At 41.8% G+C, this 12,227-nt stretch overlaps 2 protein-coding genes across 2 annotated transcripts; one reads left to right on the forward strand and one right to left on the reverse strand.

Annotated features, from left to right (window-relative positions):
- The first annotated feature begins 7,088 nt into the window (after positions 1-7,088).
- med9 (mediator complex subunit 9) lies at positions 7,089-8,303 on the forward strand. The gene is made up of 2 exons (XM_064959747.1): positions 7,089-7,202; positions 7,441-8,303. Exons 1-2 carry the CDS (start codon positions 7,123-7,125, stop codon positions 7,658-7,660), a joined length of 300 nt encoding a protein of 99 aa, XP_064815819.1. The 5' UTR covers positions 7,089-7,122; the 3' UTR covers positions 7,661-8,303.
- Positions 8,304-8,569: 266 nt separating this feature from the next.
- LOC135532120 (dexamethasone-induced Ras-related protein 1-like) lies at positions 8,570-10,137 on the reverse strand. Its single transcript, XM_064959746.1, has 2 exons — positions 9,785-10,137; positions 8,570-9,559 (listed from the first exon to the last, which is right to left on the reverse strand). Exons 1-2 carry the CDS (start codon positions 10,053-10,055, stop codon positions 9,024-9,026), a joined length of 807 nt encoding a protein of 268 aa, XP_064815818.1. The 5' UTR covers positions 10,056-10,137; the 3' UTR covers positions 8,570-9,023.
- Between the last annotated feature and the right edge of the window lie 2,090 nt (positions 10,138-12,227).

Consider the following 12,227-nt stretch of genomic DNA (forward strand, 5'->3'; position numbering starts at 1 on the left):
AGAAATTGAGAACAATCTCCCACAGCTCTGACTGTTCGTGATTCAAAATCAGGACCGTGGGACTTATGGAGGCGCTCAGGGAAAACGTAATGCACAATGAAGTGGTCCCAGAGAGACTTTGCAACAGTGAGGGCTTTCTGGTTGGGCGTCGGTATGGCCCTTGGTAAAATGATCTGTAATTATCAGTATATCCTTTGTGTTACTACGATCAGGCTCCAAAGAAAGGATGTCCATGCATACTAGGTCCAAAGGCCTGCTGGTCTTAATGCTAACTAGAGGTGCAGCTTTCTTTGAGATGGTTTTACGTCGCACACAGGTCTTAATCTTCTCCTCCACAGACATTGACATCTTGGGCCAATAGAACCGGGATCGTATGAGATCCATCATGCGCTAGATACCCATATCATCATGCAGACTTTTCAATGCAACTGCTCTCAGCTCTTCTGGAAGCACTAATTGAAAAATAGTGTTGACTCCTTCCTGCCTTCTCCTGTAAAGAACACCATTCTTTAGCTCTAACCGGTTCCACTCACGTAGCAACAGAGGGAGTTCTGGAAACTCGGCTCTAACAGTGGGAGGAAGTTTCTCCTGTTTCCAACTGGGTGACGACCTCTCTGATGCTGGCGTCAGCTCTTTGTTTTACCATCAGCCCCTTTTCTGACAAATGAGGAATGACTGGAAACCCATCTTGATGTTCCTCTTCCTGGAAAGCATCTGATATTGCACTGGAGTGGAAGGCAAGAGACTCAACCAGCAAGATCGAAGAGCAGCTGATGGATTCTTTCCTGCTCTTTCTGAGGGGAGAAATCGTCTGAAAGCTGGCTGTGAGGACGTCTTGAAGGTGCATCAGCATCTCGGTTTTGCTTGCCCGCACGGTTCTGCAGCTTGAATGAGTAGGTGGAGAGAGCAGACAACCACCTGTGGCTTGTGGTGTCTAGTTTGGCAGAAGTCAAGATGTATGTCAGTGGATTACTATCAGTTACAACTGTGAATTCCTTCCCATACAGATAGTCACTGTACTTTTCTGTAACTGCCCATTTAAGTGCTGGGAATTCCAGCTTGTGGGCTGGATACTTCGATTCACTAGAGGTCAATCCTCTGCTAGGGAACGCTATTGCTCTCTTCTGCCCGTCTTGTTCCTGATATAGAGCAGCACCCAAACCCAAAGTACTTGCATCTGCGTGCAGGATGTAGAGGAGCTTGGGGTTGGAAAAGCCCAGGACAGGGGCTGAGGTGAGCTTTTCAATGACTGTGTCAAATGCCTGCTCACAGATGGGTGTCCATCGGTTTCCAAATGGCTCCTTAGGGTTGTGATACTCACTACTTTTCTCTTTCTTCCTGTTCCCCTTGTGTAGTGGGGGATATCCAGAGGTAAGGTTGTTTAAAGGCTTGACGATACTAGAGTAGTCCTGGATGAACCTCCGGTAATAACCAGAGAACCCAAGGAATGACCGCAGCTCTTGGAGGGTTTTTGGATATGGCCAGATTTTTAGCGTTTCAATCTTTTCAGGGTCAGTTTCAACTCCATTCTCTGACCCGACATGGCCTAGATACTGCACAGAGGTCTGGAAGAACTTACATTTTTCTGGTGATAATTTCAGCCCTTAGTCCTTGAGATGTTGAAGAACTTTTAAACAGCCTGCTTTTGTGTTCTTCAAGGGACTCTGAGAAAATCATTAGATCATCAATGAAAACAAGAACCTAGTTCAGGTTAATGTCACCCATACAGCGCTCCATTAGCCATCGGAATGGGCTTGGTGCATTTGTGATCCCTTGTGGCATACCATTGAACTCCCAAAACCCCAATGGGCACACAAACGCTGTCTTTTGTTTGTCCGACGACTCCATTTCAATGTGATAGTATCCTGATTTAGATCAAGAACAGAGAACCACTTAGAACCAGTTAGGGCAGAGAAAGTCTCCTCCAGGTTTGGAAGGGTGTATGCATCCTTGATGGTTTGCAGAATGAGTTTGTGGTAATCAATGAACCTAAAATCACTGTTCTTCTTTCTCACAACCCCAATGGGACGAGGGATACTCTGATTCACACATAACTCCTGAATCTAGCAGCTCTTGCAGATGTTTGTGGACTGCATCAATATCTTGTGGGTGAATGGGTCTTGTCGTGCTTTACTTTGCTAGTGTGGCCGAAATCGAGATCATTATGAGCAAACACCTCAGGCATTGAGTTCAGTTTATTTGTGATTTGTTCTCTCCATTCAGCAGACAGAGGATAACCTTCAAAGTTGAAGCTTAAGCTGGAGGTTTCAGCTTGCTCTTTCAGTTTGTCTGTAGACTCGGATGTAGAAACAGTGTGTTTCTTTACCCACTGGATGGCATGCACCTCTGCCAACACAGACTTTTTTCATGCACTTCTGCTAACAGCCTTTGCTGGAATGACGATGTCATTGCACATTTAGTTTCTCAGAACAACAGTTAACTTGCAGTTTTGTGAGTTTTCAACTCGCTGGACACCATAATCCCTCCAGGAAAGGAGGACATCGGAGGCTCGATGAGGGCCCATTTCTCAGAGTGGGACCCATGGACCCTGACTGACCCCTGGAAGACAACAGTCTGATTTGCAGGAACCACCTCTGCATTCCACTCTGAAGTCTCACCAATCCTAGGTTACTGTTGACTGCTTTGTCACCTCTGAGCTCAAGGATTTTTAACACTGCTCGGTAGTCATGTAGTAACGGCTGGTGATTGTCGCATTTCAGCCGAGAATAATCAGAGTGGAGAATGTCAAGGGTGTTGGTGACAATCAGCACCTGTTCTTGAGCACAGAGGTTAGGTATGACCAATGCTAAGGTTTGAACTTCAATGTCAGTTCCTACAAATCATTTTGGGAAAATTATGGTAAGCTGTACATGTCCCAGGTGTAAGGGGTGCGTGTTGGTGCCAGGGAAGTCAGGCGCAGGAGAACGATCTTGGTATAAACGGAGTTGTTTAATAAATGCTGACAAAACTCCAAAACAACCAAAATAACAAAGTGGGTTCAAAACCCGTCGCACAACAACACTAAATAGCACATCACATCACATACAAACAAAACAATCTCTGACAAGGAGATAAGGGGAAACAGAGGGTTAAATGCACAATATGTAATTGATGGGATTGGAACCAGGTGTGAAGGAAGACAAGACAAAAGGAATACTGATGGCTAGAAGGTAGGTGAGGTCAACTGCCGAACACCGCCCGAACAAGGAGAGGGACCGACTTCGGCGGAAGTTGTGACACCAGGCTTCCTGCCCATTAGCACCCTCTTCTTCCAGTAGACTGTTCAATAGGTTGATTGCTTGGCTTGATAGATGTTTCTCATAGAATGACAGGGGGACTGTGCAAACTTGTGAACCTGTGTCCAAGAGACAGTTTGTGTCCTTTCCAGCAATAGTAACTTGTGCTGTGCTCTTGGTACCAACTAACCCTTTGGGAATTTTGACTGTGTGCTCATTGGCACGGACGCGTTTGAGTGAGGCTCTTCTGGTTACAGTGGGATCCGGTTTGGTTTCCTATGCTCCTGTTTGTCCCTCAACAGGAGCTGGCCTCAGTTTAACTGTTTGGTGTCTGAAGAGGAATTTTGAGCTTCCCACTGAAGCTGTCTTTCTGTAAGCTGTTTACTTTTAGCTGCAACCAATGAGGGGTTGGACTCCCCTTCACAGGTTGCTGCGATGTGGCCATCTTCACCGCACTGAAAGCAACACCAAGGCCGGGGCTCGCTGTTAGGCTTGTGGCTTGAACTCGGCTGCTTCACAGGCTTACCGTTATTTTGTTTTGTGTTGGCTTCACTAGGAGCTAGTAGGTCTTTGGTAGTAGGTCTTTGGTAGTAGGTCTTTTGGGAGTGATTATATTTTTGTCATGAGGTTGTTTGAGCTGACTTTTGAGTTCAGCTGCTTTAAAAAAATGCTCAGTTTCAGTTCAGGACTAAGACATGCTTGCGGCAGGTGGAACATTACACAATGCTTGGATGCACCAGAGAGAGTGGCTTAGCGGCACCAAGGTGTTGTTTTATGTAAGTTACTTCTGCTTCATGCTTATCCTCTTCAATGCGACAGAGGAGCAACAATTCTGCAAATGAAGGTGGTTTGCTTTTCTTCTGTTCCAGCTGGAGGTCTGTTATCAGAGCGTTGTCCCAGCAACCTCGGCAGAACTACCTCAGAAGATGACGATCGAGTTCATCAGCTGGAACACCGCCTCTTTTCATGGCCGTGCTCAGGGTAACCTGTAACCTTTGCAAGTAAGCTGGATGGCTTCTCACCATTGTTTTGCAGGGTTCCCATGAATTTGGCAAATAGCTAGTCTCTATCTTCATCTGTGCCATAAGTGGAGTCTAACAGCTGAAGGTAATCAGTGGCTGATGCTTGAGGACTCAAATGCTTTGTAAGGTCTGCAGCTGGTGGTATGACATATTTTTATGATGTCTTATTCTGGTCGCAAACTGGTTGAAAAAGGACGTTTATTTTATGTATTTTTACTGAACAGAGTATGACATTTTTCTGACCACCATATGATCAGTTGGTCATAATTGTGACCACAGTATTATGTGCTATATTATGTATCCTACTGGTCTTGTATCCTACTGTCTACAGCTTATAAGCAATACTTGCTAGCTATCTGGCCATCGAGAATCATAACAACACCCGGGCTTCTGCCCCATTGAATCGCACTCATCGTTTTCTTGAGTTTGTCAGCTAACTCATCTATAGGCCTAAGCAGGAAACTACAATGGGCAAGTGAGCGCATGACCCACTCTTCCACCATGATTTCCCTTCTACCCACTCCTTCCTCCTCCTCTCATCCATGCTGGACCAGAACCCTCCAGGGGGAAAAGACTTATAGTGGCGCAACCACTACAAGCAGTGACCTTTGGGTTTACTAGGCCTATGTGCACACCTGGATATGGCATTGGCCTGGATACATGGATATAGTATTGAGCTGGATATAGCATTGACACCAACATAAACTGTAAACAATAGCGCCTGACTGCACTGCATTGCATTAGCCTATGTAGATATAACCAGTTAGCCACATGCTAACTCATCCTGCACATTTAATTAAACAGTCTTTTGCTCAGTCAGAGACCGCGCAGCAATTGTGTGTTATGTCACCCAGTGTTTGGAAAGGCTTGGAGGTTGTGCAGAGGACCGCTCTTATTGGTCCGTTTTAGTCAGGTTCATAGTGGACACTAACTCGTTAACAGTCAGGACCCGGTTACGAACCTAGGTCTCCGGAGTGAGAAACAGTAACTTAACCAACTGAGCCACGAATAGTCAGCAGAACCCAGAAGATGAGGCAGACACAGCAGTACTTAAGACGATGTATTTAATAAAGTAAAAAGGAGAAGTCCTTCAATACAAAAAATGGCAAATCCAAAAGGTGGTAGGAATAGCACAAAAAAGCCTCAAGAGATACTCAAAAACCAAAACAGAATTCCACAAGCGCATCCACCGGAATCGACAAGAATACACAGAACACTAGGGCTGGGTGCTAACATACAAACACAGAGCACAGAACTGAGGGAAACTAAGGGTTTAAATACAATCAGGGGAAACGAGGCACAGGTGCAAATAATAATGGGGAACAAGGGAAAAAACACAAGGTCAAAAAGCACAATGGGGGCATCTAGTGACCAAAACCCGGAACAACCCTGGCCAAATCCTGACAGTTAAGCTATGATAGCTCAGTACTAGTAAGACATTTTATGTAGACATTTAGAGCACTCTTATCCAGAGTTACTTACCTGAGCAATTAGGGTTGTGCCTGGTTCAAGGGCACATCAACAGATTTTTCACCTAGTCAGTTTGGGAATTAAAACCAGTGACCTTCCGGTCACTAGCCCAACACTCTAAGCCGCTAGGCTACTACCTGTTACCATACCACAGATACACATAATGTATGCCACTTTGTAATATTTTTCCAGTGACTGACAGGATAGTGAGTATATAGTCTTCATTGTAATTTCCTGTAGTCCTTTCTAATGTTGAACCCACAATCTTAGTGATGCCAACATTACCAACTGAGATACAGGACCTAGTTGAGGCTGACTGTCCCTGTCAGTTTACCTATCACAAAACCAAATACAATTAGGACTTTAGATTTTTAAACGTTATTTAAAATAGATCATTCTTCTCATCTAAAGTTATTTGCTTAGCTAACTTTTTGTCTCTCTTACGGGTGCCCCATAGAGATAGATAGAGGACTCTGATTTTAGCGTAGCCAATTCCATTGAGGACTTTCACTATTTTGAAGTAGTCAACTGGGTGGGAATTCATATTGGTTGAGGAATTGAGGATCCTAAAATTCCATCTAGATCATTAGGAGGTAGCCAATGAATTATACTTTTGATGAAACATTCAATAACTGCAGGTCACAGTAAACCCGGCAACATTGGCTTTATAGCTGTTCAAACAACACACTCTAGGTGGCAGTATGCACCTTTTCAGTTTGTTTTCCAACTCATAGAAATAGTAGAAGAAAATTGACTACTTCAAAATGGAGATGGCCTCTATGGTACTGCCCGTGCTCCAAGAGGAAGAGAGAGGCCCAACTGAGAAAAATCTGTATCCCTCCAGCAGGTGGCGTTTTTTGTTGTTTTGCCCATCAAGCAAGGTATTTTTGTATGGAGGTCAATGACAATGAGTGTCACATTTATTGACAATTAATGTATTATTTGTTACGTGGGGTTAATTTGATCTAATATAAGTTTTATAATGCAGAAGTTGTTACGGGTGTACTGATATAAGTATGACACATGACATCACTGCAACTTTGAGAAAAAAACACTATATAGGAGTTGTCTCGAGATGGTTATGCATAATCATGGCATGAGGCAAGTAGCATAGCATCTCTCTCTATTGAATACAGGCAGCTGACGTCAACAACCCTCATTGAATATTTAGAAAATTATTACAATAATGAAATATATTTACCAATCAAAAGAAAGGGATCCCATTGTTAGGGCGGAGAGACATATATTGTCAGTATACGGATAATATTTTCAGTGCTCTCACAGATGCCATAATGGGACAAATACTGTACAATGATGCGATGTCTATATACGTCTATGGTTGCCACTGGTTGATGATGTAAATTGTAGGCGCCAGTCAATTCGCATCGTCCGGGATGGCGACGAATCAACCAAAGCAAGGAAGTGAGAACGATGATTGCTCTTTTCTCCCTTTGGTTCATGACATTATAAAATGGTAAGTCTTTAATTTGACATGTATTTCTATAGTGTGTTTATTACCGGGGAGAGTTTATGCATATATTTGTCCTGGTTTGGTAGAACGTGTTATGACGCTAACGTTAGCCAGCTTGCTAGTTGCAGTTCAATAGTCTAATCTTGAGAAGCAGCAACAATTTGGTTAAATTATGTTTGTGTTTTGTAAAAAATAATATGCTTTAACCAACGTGTACTTCTTTGTCCATCTATGTCGAAAGCATGGACAAAGATAGTCAAGATGTCCATCAAGAACTGGTCAAGTTTAAGACAAGGATTCAGGAAGCGCGCGAGCAGATCGGAGCCATGCCCGGAATTGACATGAGCCTTTCGGAGCAGCAGCATGAACTAGAGACGCTGCGGGAGCAAGTCCGCACCAAGAATCAGCTACTGCAGAAATACAAGAGTTTGTGTATGTTTGAGGTTCCCAAAGCGTCGTGAGGGATTTTTGACAGTACTAAAGAAACTAACTGAATTCAGGAGACACTTGGAGAGGAACACACTTGTACTGAAAATTATATATTTTTATATTTAGAGGACTGAGAAAATGACCATCCATTTGAAATCGTGAGAAATTATCTTGTTTATATGGATTATTTTGGGGGATTCCATCTCTTGGCTCCGTGTTCTCATTTGCCTTTCGAATCTTTTTTTTATTTTACCTTTATTTAACTAGACAAGTCAGTTAAGAACAAATTCTTATTTTCAATGAAGGCCTAGGAACAGTGGGTTAACTGCCTGTTCAGGGGCAGAACGACAGATTTGTACCTTGTCAGCTCGGGGATTTGAACTTGCAACCTTTCGGTTACTAGTCCAACACTCTAACAACTCATGCAGTATAACTGGAACTTGTCCCGTTTGTCAAAACCACCAGAAAACATTTTATTTCACTATAACACTACCTTCAGGCATTATCTTGTTGTATTTGTAAAAACTGTATTATCCATACTGAATTATAATGCCCTCTCAAGTTTGTATATGAAGTGGATGATTATTTGATGTAATGGTTTTGTTGGTGTGCTATTCAGATTGTGTGCTGCAGATTGTCAATGCAGTAGGTCTAAAATTAAACCTTTTGTTTTAATCCCTTGTGACTTGTCTTTACTCAGTTTCTTAGTAAGATTGTAGTATCGGCCACATTGTGTGCTGTTATTTTTCATGAATTACATGTTAATAGCTTGTTGGCCCAAATGGAAACATCAATCTGCTAACTGCCATATGCATAACTCTTCTCAGTGTGTATTTCATAAATGAGGTACAGGCTACTTGTTAGCTAATGGTGTCAGTGTCACTGAAAGGGCATGAATATGCTTTACCAATGTTCAAAAGGATGACAGACAGGGGTGGATATACGTTTCAAATGGATCATTTTATTTTCTCCATGTTTCTTTTTTGTAAAAAGTAAACGATGACATAAGCATAAGCATTCATGTGTTAAGTATGCAATTAACATTCAAGTTGAGTTCCGTGTGAAAAAATTAAAATGTAAACAAATGCCACCCCACAAGTGTAGGCTACATTCTCCATTCAGTAATGTCATTTTACAGCATGTAGCTATAGTAACAAGAACACTAGAGGTTCTCTGAAGCTATATCATTTGATCACCCTGACTCCACAGATAAATATCTGACAATGACCATGCCTTCTCGCGTGTTTGGGGACAAACACCCCTGGCTGTCACTGTGTCTTGGCGTGCTTCCTTATCCCAGACTCAGCACACTGGCATGAAGCCTGGTGGGTATCATCTCCATCGCTGTATAGAACATCTCGTAACATGTCTCCATGTGCATTGTCAAGTGAGTCCTTAGCAGATGGTGCATCTGTCTTTCTCTTTTCCCTGGCTGCAGCCAGTAGCTTTCTCTTTGATATACATTAAGTCACTTTGCACGCTTGGTCGGCGCGCAAACGGTGCCACAATCCCGTATGCCTCGCCGTCTTTGAATTTCTTATTTCTGAAAGATTTTCTTCTGCTGTTTTGCAGTACTTCGCAAAACTGTAAGGAAACTTTGCGGTGAGAGTCGGGGCTCATCTCGTTGGGCAGTTTAGCCATGGTAAAAAGAGTCTGAAACATCTGTTCGACATTAGTGTTCCGTTTTGCAGAGATCTCATAGTAGGCACACTGTTCATCACCAGCCACCAGCTTCTCAATCTCCTCATTCTGAACCTCCCGGTTAAACTCCCGGTCACACTTGTTCCCGCAGATAACTATCGGGACATCCACGTTCTCTTTGGTTTTGTTTTTCAGGCAGGACTTAGTTTCGTAAATTTGACGCTTCAAGCGCTGGACCTCTTGGAAGGAGTCTCTGTTATCCAGACTGAACACCAAGATAAAAACATCACCTACGGAGAGAGAAATGGAAGGAACATTAATATCACAGCTCAAAAGTCAATGTACTTTCCATAATGCACAGCACAAGTTTTGCGTTACGCATAAACATGCATTTTAGTGAAGCTAAATTTCAATATTATTCTATTAGAAAGTGATTTGCAGAATGAAGCTTAATATTAGGATTCAGTTTTACATAAAGACATTTGTCTGTTTCATTCGTTCACAGTTAAGCTTACCAGTAAGGATAGAGAGTCTCCTCATAGCGGGGAATGGATGGTTTCCAGAGGTGTCCAGAATGTCCAACTGGTACGCATCTCCCCGAATGCTGTATAATTTCCTATGAAAGTCCTCGATTGTTGGCGTGTACTGGTCGTCAACTTTTTTATTCAGAAACCGAGAGATGATGGCCGTCTTGCCAACTTTTGTGGATCCTAGAATCACCATCCTGTGGCAGTTTTTGGCCGGGATGTTAAACTCGTTCTCGGAAGGAGATATTTTTTTAATCATAATTGCGAGCTTTGCGCACCGACAAATGTCTTTGGTAGGAGAACGAGATGCTGAATGAAAGCTCTACTTGCTTTTGGGGGATCCTGCCTCTTTGTAAGCGCTGCTACTTTGCTGAGTTTGAAGCGAGCGGGACTGGGTATATATAGGCGATGCCGACCACACTCCTCCCCGGTGCGTCATGCAATTACGCATCGGTCTGAGGGGAGAATGCATAGATCGTATGAGAGAGAGGCTGTAGTTATGACTTTGCGCCTGTTTATACGTGAGTCTGTATCTGAGCGGACAGAGTAAAGTATATACATAATTTTGAGAAATACATGGGTTTAAAAACCCTGTGTAAAGTATGCGTAAAATGCAACAGTGTACTCTTTCACTTAACACCAATTCGCAGAAACTGAGTTAAACTTCTGCAGATATATATTTTTTACTGACAATTCATCATAGTGCAGTGTTTTATTTAAAAAAAACTGAAAATATATAAATGCATAATGTGTAGGTAACCTCTTTTGGTGACGGCGTAACACATAACCATGTTTACATCCACCATGCATTACAAGGATTTGCATTCAAGTAAAACACAATAAACAGGACACATACTCAAGAACATAGTGTTTTTCATTTGGTGATTATGGTAATGTTGATCACTCTGTGTGCAAATAATAATATAAATAAATAAATATTACGCAACATTTGTAATTAATTTTCATGTTTCATGTCAACATGTTTTACTGCCAATAAGAAATTAACATAGACCGTCCTTCGCCCATTTTCTGTTTCACGAGACGTTCAGTTTCTTGTACCCTGTCCTGAAAACCGTCAGCTGAGCTCGCGCAGCCCAGTGAGCCTCGTATTTCGGGGACATACTTTCTGTGTGGACCGGACGAGGGCGCTACAGTATGAACATTATAGAAGTATAGACATTTTTATGGAAATTCTAGAAGAAAAATACATTCGGCTAACTATTAAAAAGTTCTTGTCCCTGCAGTTGAAGAAATCTCAGGCCTACCAAGGTAATAAGCAAATTATGGTAGGCACAGTTGACCCAGCTACCAATAATGCATTTATTTATTTTACTTTATTTTAACAGGGAGTCCCATTGAAGACAAAATATTTCACATGTGTTTGATAGACTTGAATGCAGAGAAGCTACATATGAATTGTAAGTAGGCCTACATAAATTAGTTTACAATCAATCAAGTTATAGCTTGCCATGGTGAGCCTACTGAACATACAACTAGTTATTGGTGAAATTCCCTATCTTTCTCCACACCTTAGAGTGAATCAAGGTAATTATTTTTGTTTACATTCTCAAAACAAATGTGAAAGTGCTCTTGTTCTCTCAATCATCCCCCTCTCTCTGTGTATATTCTGTCTTTCTCTCTCATCCATTCTCTCAACCTGTAGGCTGTGTTTACTAATGGATGTAAAAATGTGTGGATTTATGCTCCAATCATACATTTATTTATACATATAAATGTATAGGAAGACCACTTATTTTAGAAAACATTTATGTAAACCTTATTGAACTAAATTATATCATCTAAGTGCTCTCCTTGTAGAAAAGTATTTGTTCAGAAAAAGTAAATAATATGATTAAAGTGCTCTTCTTTTAGAATACAACAATATATTCTGATGAGCCTAATCTAACTATAATTTAAGTGCACTTCTTTTAGGAAAGTATTTGTTCAGAGAAACATAATTAAACTTGAATACTTGACAATGAGTACCATTAGTTTATAATGTTTTCAAGGCTCAGTGAGAAGTTTATTCAGTTCACAGACTATAACAGTTGTGAGTCTTATCCACGAAATTAGTCAATTGTGGGTAGTGATTTCACCAAATGTAAAAGATTCTGTCAAGAAGAGCTGCCACACATGTTCAATGTGATAAAAACATGTTTTCCCATATCAAATAAAAAAAGGACTATAGTAAGTGCATATTTAGTGCCAAATAAAGTAAGGTTTGACCAGAACAGGGTTGTTAATTTCCTCTTAAATCAGTCATAAATTCCCTTGTGGCGGAGAATGGAAGCTTGTTGTGTGCAAGAGGCAATTGAGTCTTCACTAAGCCCCACCCCAGAATTTTGGGCAACCAGTGGCAGCGCTAGTAGGATAGCGACAGTCCTCGAGTCCGACACCTAGGACAAGCTCACCTTTAAATCGCATGAAAGCA

Source organism: Oncorhynchus masou, unplaced genomic scaffold (assembly GCF_036934945.1).
Source record: "Oncorhynchus masou masou isolate Uvic2021 unplaced genomic scaffold, UVic_Omas_1.1 unplaced_scaffold_1734, whole genome shotgun sequence".
Lineage (NCBI taxonomy): Eukaryota > Metazoa > Chordata > Actinopteri > Salmoniformes > Salmonidae > Oncorhynchus > Oncorhynchus masou.

Bases quoted from the DNA above. Each gene is read 5' to 3' on its own strand.
- med9 (XM_064959747.1), top strand. From the start codon at position 7,123: ATGGCGACGAATCAACCAAAGCAAGGAAGTGAGAACGATGATTGCTCT. The intron at 7,203-7,440 runs GTAAGTCTTTAA...CTATGTCGAAAG, and splicing joins GTTCATGACATTATAAAATG to CATGGACAAAGATAGTCAAG.
- LOC135532120 (XM_064959746.1), bottom strand. From the start codon at position 10,055: ATGATTAAAAAAATATCTCCTTCCGAGAACGAGTTTAACATCCCGGCC. The intron at 9,560-9,784 runs GTAAGCTTAACT...CTCTCTCCGTAG, and splicing joins GAGACTCTCTATCCTTACTG to GTGATGTTTTTATCTTGGTG.